The 10,554-nt window shown below is 35.5% G+C and overlaps 1 protein-coding gene across 1 annotated transcript in view; it reads left to right on the top strand.

Annotated features, from left to right (window-relative positions):
• NIPBL (Nipped-B homolog (Drosophila)) overlaps positions 1-6,837 on the top strand; it is a 171,496-nt gene extending 164,659 nt beyond the window's left edge. The window contains 6 exon segments of the mRNA XM_009329439.1: positions 1,139-1,339; positions 1,771-1,917; positions 3,353-3,648; positions 3,966-4,140; positions 4,774-4,959; positions 5,524-6,837. Coding sequence (XP_009327714.1) covers positions 1,139-1,339; positions 1,771-1,917; positions 3,353-3,648; positions 3,966-4,140; positions 4,774-4,959; positions 5,524-5,889 — 1,371 coding nt within the window. The 3' untranslated portion in view covers positions 5,890-6,837.
• The last annotated feature ends 3,717 nt before the right edge of the window (positions 6,838-10,554 follow it).

The following is a 10,554-nucleotide window of genomic DNA, read 5'->3' as shown; positions in this document are numbered from 1 at the left end:
TGGTCTTAGAAATAGAAAGGATACAATAATCTGAATTGTCTCTTCCAGTCCAAAATTTCCTTTAATTTATAATTCACAGTAATATTTTCTTCACTGAATAGTACTTAAGAGCATTTATTTGATAAGAGGTAAGGACAGCTGTTTCATAATGTTTAGCAATGATTTTTCCTGTATCAATAGACTAGGGAAGAGAGCACCTTATAAAAGTAGAAGTCCTTAGTGTATATGTATTAGAACATCAAGGCTTTATAAATTGTAATCTAAGCAGAAGGAGCATAGGAAGCTGTTTAGATCTGAGGGATCTTGCTGAAAGGAAAATCTGAGGGCTAAGAGAGGACTCATGGAGTTGTGGCATAGTGCCAATAATTCTGCTTAAGATCTGAAATTGAGCTGCAGCACCCTCTCCTTATTTCAGAAGGCCACAGTCTAGGTTCAGTGTGTGTGCTACACTGTGGGACTTCTCATATCTGCTTGTATTCCACTGCAGTTGGGGCATTGCACTGTTCATGGCATCCAAACAGATACCTAATCCAGTAGGTGAAGGCTAGCAGATGAAATTTGCTATGTAGGCAGCTGGGATTTAAGACAATGTATAGCTGAAGAGACAACTTTGCTGAACAGCAGCAGAGGTGGTATGAGGAGAGTTGGATATACAGCCTAACTAGAGATTCAGTTTGTTCTGAAACTAGAGCAGGAGCCTTGAAGTAAGTAAAATCAGCTGGAAATTACAGGATATATGCAAAAAAAAACCCCTAATTTTCTGTTTGTTAGTCCTATTGTACTAATATGGACTCAGTTGTTGGTTTTACTACAAGTGACATCAAACATACACATTTGGTAAAACACTCTGTTCATGTATGAAAACATTTCAGTATTCTTGAAAATTGTTTAAATTGGAATACGTGGCTGTAAACAGATTAGCTGTATGTTTCTAACAGAATTTACAGTGAAAGCCGTTCACAAGACATTCTGATCTCTGCTACAAGTTCTGTTTTAATCCATTTGCCAACTCAAAAGGTAGTATTGCCTCGGTGCATGTTTTAAAGTTAAACTTCAGATGAGCATCCATTTAAAAGGAATAAGTTCTACTGCTTTGAAAGCAATGGTTTAAATAAAAATAAATACATTTCCATTTCAGATGAAAGCAGTGGCTGGAATGAAGATGTCTTACCAGGTACAACAGGCAATTAATATCTGCCCAAAAGATCCTGTAAGAGGTTTTAGACACGATGAATCATCCAATGCATTGTGTTCACACCTATACTCTATGATCCGAGGGAACCGTCAACACAGACGAGCATTTCTAATTTCTTTACTCAACCTCTTTGATGATACTGCAGTAAGCATCACATTTCTTTCACTTAAAAAGAAATTAAAATACAGCATTACAATCTTAAATTCTCGTTTTACAGTGTATTTTTATGACATAATTATTGATAACTTTATTTCCTTAATGTACTTTGTTTTGCTTTGTAATATAAGGTATTTACCTATATAATATTATCTATATAATAGAATGCATTTGTTACTTCTGCATCATTCTGTACCTTTCTATACCCGGTTTGGACTGATCAGAAATAATGTATCTTCAGGTATGACTAAATTTTGCATATATATATATATATATATGTTGTTTATAGTGGGTTCGTGGGGGTACGAAGAATAAAATTTGTGATCATGCTTTTGCTCTAGACTGCTAGGAACACAGGATAAATGCATAAATCTAAGATATTTGTATGTGTATTTATATGTACTATCTTTAACTTCCAGAAAACAGAGGTGAATATGCTCTTGTACATAGCAGACAATCTAGCCTGTTTTCCTTATCAAACACAGGAAGAGCCACTGTTTATAATGCATCATATAGACATTACACTATCAGTTTCTGGTAGCAACCTACTACAGTCATTTAAAGAGGTATGTGCATTTATAGTCTAGTATATTTATTATGGTGGCAATGTAAGCTGCTCTATAATTTGGTTGATTTTTCAGTGGATACAGTACCATTATTATGATATGGACCAGTAGCATTACTTTGTAACCAGTAGTTAAAAACAAGCAACCCTTTCTGCTCTGACCTGCGCCTGGTAGACACTAGTTAAAAACCTTCCTTACATTGCTGCTTACACTTGTAAAAAAGAATGATGAATTTTGAGATCTTAATATCAAATCTCTATTATTTCCTGATATGACTGAATAATAATTAATTGCATGCATCTGAAAGCACATGAACCCAGAATCATCATGAAATACTAGTTTATCGTGGTTGTTTGTATAATTTTAATAATAAAATCCGGTTGGCTGTTTATTTTGCTGTCAAGTAGCTGATGGCAGTTGCATGTGTGTCGCCTGAGAGACTTTAAATACACAGTTTATTGCAAGAAAAGAGTGCACAGTATGTCTTTTCTTAAGGTAGCATATAAGAACCTGAGTCATGGTATAGTATCTGTTGTTATGGCAATACACGACCCTGTAAGAAAAAGGCGTCTGTTTCTTGAAGACTTCAGAGTCTTCATTTCTTGGACAACTTTAACAGTAGAAGGTGCAAACTGCCAGGAAGCAAACGCGTTTCTAGAATGTCCAATCTGACTAGTAAGTACGAGTCAGAGTTGATGACTGGAAAGTACACTGCTTTGAATTCTTACCCTGCCAAGGTTGATTTTTAATCTGCTAGACAGAGACAGTACATTCTTCAGTATGGGGACCAGTGTGTAGCACCCAGCACAGAAAGGATGAGATCCTGCTTAGGACACCTTAAATTCTGTGTTATGAAAAATCATACTATGTGCAGTCATAATGCACGTGTGAAACTCTGGAGCTTTAGAAATAGTAGAACTGATTGTTACTAATACTGTGTATGATCACTTGAGTGTTTCCCTGGTCAGCAGTGATAATTAGTGTCATAGAATTTTAAGAGACAAGGATTAAAACCAGTTTGGACTAGTCTGTACCAAAGTACATATGGAAATCTATGTGACACACAGAAACAATATCCAGGTGAAAGAAAAACGGAATTTTCTTTCTGATTCATTGTATTTGGCCTTCTACTGCATTTTACTGTCACTGCTAACGAACTTGAGCAGTCTTTTAAGAATAACATGCCAGCGGAGTACTTCCTGCTTCAGTTTCTTCTGTACCTACCTTGCAAAAAATACGGGCTTTGGATCAATTTTTCAGCATCTTTTTGCCATAAATAATTTTAATTTTGAATATCAAGTTATAAATTAATAACATTGTTCAGGGAATTCTTGCTAATTTAAACCAGTAATGATTTTGGAAAGCTTTTTTAGAAATGTACATGATGCTACTTACTCTAATTTTGGAATGTGTGGTTAACTTCTCTGTCTTGCAGTCTATGGTGAAAGACAAAAAAAAGGAAAGAAAACCTTCATCAGATGAGGAAACTGAGAGTGACAGTAACAGTGGTACTGAGAGTGAAAGTGAGGAGGAAGCTTCTAAGCCTCGGAGGTTACGGAAACGAGTAGACTCTGATTCAGATTCCGATGAAGAAAATGATATAAATGCTGTGATGAAATGTTTACCAGAAAATTCAGCTCCTTTAATTGAATTTGCAAATGTCTCCCAAGGCATATTATTACTTCTGATGCTGAAACAGCATTTAAAGAACCTCTGTGGATTCTCTGATAGGTAAGGATATTTAGATAATAGGCCATCTCGTTATCTAGTGAGTTCTTTGTAACGATTAAGTTTGGAAGGTTGTTTTTTTTAAAGTTGATTGTAACTAATTGTTTAAGCAATAGATTTGTGTAAGAGAAAAAACATAAACATGATAAGTTGAATGTAATGAAACTTTGGCTTAGAAAAAACAATTATGTCATTTCTTACCAGAATGTCTATTATATATGGACTGATTAAAATATAACTACTTGAAGATTTTAAAAGCTCTTCCTTGAAATTACTTTGGACTTTCCTTAAAAGCTCTTCCATTCTGCTTTTTTAAACAGTAAAATTCAGAAATATTCTCCATCTGAATCTGCAAAAGTTTATGATAAAGCGATAAACAGGAAGACAGGAGTGCATTTCCATCCAAAACAAACTCTGGATTTTCTGCGGAGTGATATGGCTAATTCCAAGATCACTGAAGAAGTGAAGAGGAGTATAGTAAAACAGTACTTAGATGTAAGTAAAGTTGCTTTACAGAAAACCTGAAATCCTTTCAAACTAGGTAACACAGTATAAACTTGAAAGTAGATGATGATGTATTGGATGAACATTTCAAAATGTTAAGTTCCTGGTAATCTTACGCGATATACTGATTAACTCATCACTGCATTTCAGGGTGTTTAGCAGGACTGTCTTTCAAAGACTTCTCATAAGTTGAAACACAATGAAAATTAATTTCAGCTAAAGGGTGTTCATCTTTATGGGAGTATTTTCTAATTTCTGGTATCCATCTTGTATACCTCTCCCATATAACTTGTTCACTTTATCTCTGACTGTTTCCATCATAGGAACGGAGACTAGATCTGGTGTAGATCTAGTGTATTTACACACACAGACACAATCTTTAAATATCAATCAGAGAAAACTTGCAATTCTAGAAACACAGGAAGAAAGCTTTTACATACCTAGTAAAAAAAGAGAGGAAAGTAAAAAGTTTGTAGAACAAAACACAAGCTGTTCAAGTTTGAAGTTGTCTGCCATTTGTTTTACCCTGTTTCTTTACCTTGCCATTTGTTTTTTATTTAATGTAGTGTGATATAAATATCTATTTTTAAAGTTACAATGTGGACTAATCTGTTTTTTTAATAGTTCAAGCTCCTTATGGAACATTTGGATCCTGATGAAGAGGAAGAAGATGGAGAGGTGTCAGCTAGCACAAATGCTCGGAACAAAGCAATTACCTCGCTGCTTGGAGGAGGCAGCCCTAAAAACAATGCAGCTGAGACAGAGGACGATGAAAGTGATGGGGAGGATAGAGGAGGAGGCACTTCAGGGGTGAGGCGGAGGAGGAGTCAACGTATTTCGCAGCGTATTACGTAAAATGATTTTTATGTGCTTATAAATGTCAGTCTATTATATTAAATGTACACCAAGTAATGTAATCCACATGAAAGAAAGCATTTTGTAGATAGAGATTCTCTACTTAACCGTTTATACAACTTTTGTAGAAAGTTTAACAGAAAAGACAATAAAAAAAAAAAACAAACTAGAAAATGAGATTTATCCCGTATAAAAAGTTATTAATTTTCCTTTGGAATGTACTGTGTGTTATCCTTTTTATTGTTGCCAAGTTTTTATGTAGCTTTATGATTCATGTGTATATATAATTTTATATATCAATAAGAGATAAAGACACGGGTACAAATTAAGAGTATGTGGTTTTACAAGGATATGTTAACCCCTTGGCGCTGGCGGTCGCGGTGCGTCTCATTGCCGGCAATGGAATGTGTGCCGGGAAATCCCAACTCCCGGCGTCAAGGGATTAAAAGCAATAAAAGCAATAATTTCACTAAAGTTCTTTTGTGTAACACTTGGTCTTTTTTCCCCCCAATGTTTTAGTCATTGAGAAGGTCAAAACGAAATTCAGACTCTACGGAGTTGGCAGCACAGATGAATGAAAGTGTTGATGTCATGGATGTCATCGCTATTTGCTGTCCAAAGTACAAAGACCGACCACAAATTGCAAGAGTAGTACAGAAAACCAGCAATGGCTTCAGTGTTCAGTGGATGGCAGGCTCCTACAGTGGCTCCTGGACTGAGGCTAAGCGCCGTGATGGCCGCAAACTGGTGCCTTGGGTAGACACTATTAAAGAGTCAGACATTATTTACAAAAAAATTGCTCTAACGAGTGCTAATAAGCTGACTAATAAAGTTGTGCAGACTTTACGATCGCTGTATGCCGCCAAGGATGGAACTTCCAGCTAATGAATTTGTACATGCAGCCAAATTTACAGGAATTGAAATAACAGAAAAACTTGAAATATCAACTTTCTGGCAAAAAAAAAATCAGTTAAATGAAGAGTAAGAATGGAACCTGGGACGCGGGAAAAAAGAAGGAAATGTTTGGTAAACATTTTTGTGGGAGCTTCCTTCGCTGTTGTGCAGCAGAAACTTCTCAGTTCATTTTTACTCCCACTGTATTATAGTTTAACAAAAAAATTGTTTATATCTTGAAAAAAAAACTTTCTGTTTAAAAAAAATAAACAAGTGAATGTTGGAAATTAGTCTGTTAATGTTCTTAATAAAGTGTTCTTGGAGTTTAACCTAGCAGCGGATGGCTTTCTTTAGCTTAGCCCAGTTTCCAGGGAAGCATTGTTTTTCCAGGCTGTAAAATGGCAGAATCTCCTGGATATATAATTTATTCTGTTGAAGAAAAAAAAAAAAAGAAAAAAAAAAGGCAAAAAAAAGCATGCAGTATCTATGACCTATCTGCAGGAGGAGTTTTTGTAAATGTAGATTTTGATGTATTAGGTCACCCTGAAATAATACAAGAAAAGGGATCCCCAGCAAATCTGGTGGAACAAATACTGCAATAAATTTTTTTACTTCTCTTTGTTACTTGTCTGTTTCCATTTGAATTTCTTATTGTAAAGATCTGTTTAAATCCATTTATATTATTTTGCAGTCTTTTATGTAAAATTTACTATATCAGTGGTTTTCAAAACAAGACATAAAATATTGTTTATACAGTTTGTATAGGCTGACTTCTGAATAATTGGTATCTTTTTATTTTTATCCCTTAAAGGGTGTAAACACAAGTTAACTCCAGGGTTTTATTGTATCCTGCAATATTTAGTATTAACTATATGATTTAGCACTGTGCCAAACACATTTTCAAGAGTACATTTTGATATAAAAAGAAACTATAGTTTATTCCTTGTATGCTTCAATTTCTTTCTAATGCTGTCCAAATGGTAATTTATGATAGTTTAAATTTGGGGAGAGCTGAATGACTATTCTGCTTGGGCTAACTGGCCATGTACGCATTTCTCTGGGTTAATATAGAGAGGTTTGTGTCAAGAGGAGACAGCTACCAGTATCTGAGGAGTGAATGGGTATGTGTCTGGGTAATAACGCTACATTCCTTCACAAATGAATTTTTTAAAAAAATGTTTGTATATTAGACTATTTTTTTTACTAATTGAAAAATGTTTTCACATTTTGTAAACTGAAAAAATGCTATTGAAAGCTTTCAGAAGCATTTGCTTCAACTGCATTGCCACAGCCTTTCATAAGCAGTTCGCCTTCCTAGAGAGTAAGAAGAGCAGCGTATTTGCAAACAAAAAATCTAAAACAGCTAAACTTTTTAGGGGACTGTTAAACCCTGCTGTGTTTTCAAATGTATTTATCTAAAACAGGTGTTCCTCAATAAGTAAATCTTTCTTTCTATTATGTTTCTTTTCTTTTACAAATTTAATTTATGGTAAGAGGCTCTTTTTATGAAACTAGCTTGCAGAATTCTAATACATTATTCGATTTGTGAGGAATAGTAACAGTATTCCAAAATATTCTCATGTACAAAAAAAAAAACCATTAAACTGAAATGATTAATAACTCCTCAGAATCTAGTTAGTAATTGTTCCTATGGGAAATGCCTTTTTGCTGTTTCACCACTGGAATATTTCTGAACAAATAGTTTAGCACCTTTTTGTTTTCACTGTTAATGGTGTTTTCTTCACTGTACAAAAAGCCATCGTGGGCTAAGATAGGTATTGTTAAAGTAGGGAGAAGTAGAAAAAGCAGAAGTCACTCCTCTGCAGCTCTGGAAGCAGGACGTTTTTGTAGCAAACAATGAAATACTGTATTTCTCAGGGCCAGGAGCAGCTTTTATAGTGGGAAATTCATACTTTGAGAATGGAAGGATTGTATGACATGTCACATGTTACTACTAGAAAGAGTTGAAAATACTTCACAAGGAAACTCCCAAATGATAAAGCCAAGAATTTCATACAGATGCAGTTTAAAACGAGATTGTCTGTTAGCCATTTCTGATGCTATTTATATTAAAGCATCTTATTTTTAATAGGTAATACAAATAATTCCTTGTTCATAAACAAATTGTTTCCTGGTCACGTGGTTTTCCCGATAGCAAAAAAGGTTTTTTATTTCAGTTTGCTTGGTATTTATTGGAATAAAATTATCAGAAATTATAATTAAACACTAGAAACCTAAAGTCTAAAGTTGTCTTAGTTGAGAGCATTTGGACCATTACTGTATTGTGTGATACTCCAGAGGGCATACATGCTCCTTGGTGGGATCTGTTGGCTATAATACAAACTTAATTATAGATTATTGAATAAATCGAGTAAGATTCTCACTAGCTCAGAGTTGAATTTTCCCCTTCTGTACCACCCAGAGTAATACTTAGTTTTGCCTATCACTCACATTCAGATTACTTGCTGCGAAAGAAAAAGGTAGCGGTGTTCCTTTTTTGGGAAACAAATTCCTGTTAGCTGTGTATAGCACGGGCTGATGATTCTCGGCAGCATGACGTCGAAAGCCCAAGGTTGCGGCTGTCATCGGTGCGGTGCTCAGCCTCTGAGTAGCAGTCGCAGTTTTACCCACGTCAACCACATTACTGGCAACAGCACATACTACGATAAGGATTTTTCTACACTAAAAAAAGTTTGTTTGTTTGTTTGTTTGTTTTAAAAAAAAGAAGTGCTGCAGTGCAGTAATTGATACAGTGACAGAATTTTACTCCTTTGTGTTGACATAGCTTTGTAGTATTTTTTCACTGTATGGCTGTAGATTTTTACATACATAAGTATAATGATTATTGAATTTTTTTATTATTCTTGCTTTCTCCCTTTGAGTACAGGTTCCGTACATGGAAACCTGTTGTGGTAGCTTACCTGACAAAGGGACATTGTCAAGCTTTTAGAATTAACACTAGCCATATTGTACTTTTTAAGAAAACAGACACTTCCACAATCTAAATAAGAATGAAATGATTATTTTTAATCTTCCACTTCAGTACTGTAAAATTGCAGAATAATTCTTGAGTATTTTCATTATCTGCAGCTATAAAAGATCACAATAGTTTTTGACAAAACTTTAATTATAAATAAGTATTTTTTTAAATAATTCAGTAATGCCCTTTTGTATTTTTTTGAGGTTCTTTATTGCTTATATTAACTACTCTAACATGTATAAAGGTAGGCATGGGCAATATTCAGCATAAGTATGTTAGTGAGGTGTGGCCATTGAAAAAGCTATTTAAAATTTTAAAATTTGAGTCAAACTTTAGCCTTACTTTTGCTGTTGTGGTGTCACTAGTGAGAATATTGTTACTGTGGAATAATTAGGTTGTGCTAAACTTTAGTTCTAACATGAAATACCTTATAGCACTGAAATAGTTCTTAAATGTGTTTGTGGCTCATGACAAAAAAGTTTGTAATCGAGTCTGACTCATCTGGTGCTAGTTAAACAGCAGGATGCTCTGCCTAAATGCAGGTGGTAATGAATGGATCCAGGGTAGTGAATGGATCCGTTCAGCTGACCCTTAGTAAAGCCAACACGTTTTAACTGCGAGCTCCAGACAGACACTAAATGGAGTTGAATGGAAAGAAACACCTAATGCTTTTGTTATGTGTCCGACACTCCTGAAGTCTCACGCCCGAGAAATAGCGAGAGCCCAAGGCACAAGTCCTATATCCTAGTTTGCTTCCACTCACCGAAGAGCCACACCATAATCACACAAGCGTTTCCATATCCCTCAGAGAATTTGTCATCTTATCATTAAAGTACTGAGTTGTAATGGGTGAGTTCTTAATGTAAGTAGTGAGTTTTTAGTTTTCATGGTTCCTTGACTAAATATTAAAGTGTTATTGTTATATACAAATAAATTCATAGTATTTTCATATTTCATTTATTTAAAATAAATGTTTTAAGAGTTCAGTTTGGGCCCTTCCAAAATGAAACTTGCAAGTTTTTATCCTAGAATGCGCATACACTTTGTTGATCCCTTTCTCATTGTGCTCACAATGCTCAAAATATGCCTGGGGCACCTGTAAGGCATCCAGGGAATCAATTTTTGGATTATTCTGAGAGAATTCTTGCCAGTCTGTGTTCAACCCATCAGACATAACTACATCGTTTCTAGTTTCTACACAATTCAGATGCGGTTTCCCACCTAATTTTGGAGTTCCCTGTATTAGGAAGGAATAGCTTTCATTGGCATGCGTGCAGCTGCATACACTGCTTGCAGCTACCCAAGTTGTTAAGTGTCTCCCCCGAACATCCTCCTCAAAAAATTCTTTAGCCTGAGGGTTGGTTTGGGGGGAACCGAGGGGGTGGGAGGGGAGAGTTCATCCCGTGCGGAACAGCACTAGCTCAGGCAACCCAACACCAGCGTGGTGGCTGTGCAAGCGTGTGGCATGCATTTTGGCAATCGTCTGTCCAGGTGAGGGAGTCTACGATACCAGAGTTGCAAAAGTACGTCACCAAATAACTGACTGTCCCAGTTACAGTTTGTGGCACAGAGTGGCACATATTTCTCATTATTTCAGTGACTATTTAAAGAAATTTCCTTTGACTTCGAAAGAGCTTTTCTCCATCTCTGTACTTAGTGCAACTGTGTTGAAAGGC

This window comes from Pygoscelis adeliae, unplaced genomic scaffold (genome assembly GCF_000699105.1).
Source record: "Pygoscelis adeliae isolate BGI_AS28 unplaced genomic scaffold, ASM69910v1 Scaffold47, whole genome shotgun sequence".
Taxonomy (NCBI): domain Eukaryota; kingdom Metazoa; phylum Chordata; class Aves; order Sphenisciformes; family Spheniscidae; genus Pygoscelis; species Pygoscelis adeliae.
This window is presented reverse-complemented; position numbering and strand designations above follow the sequence as displayed.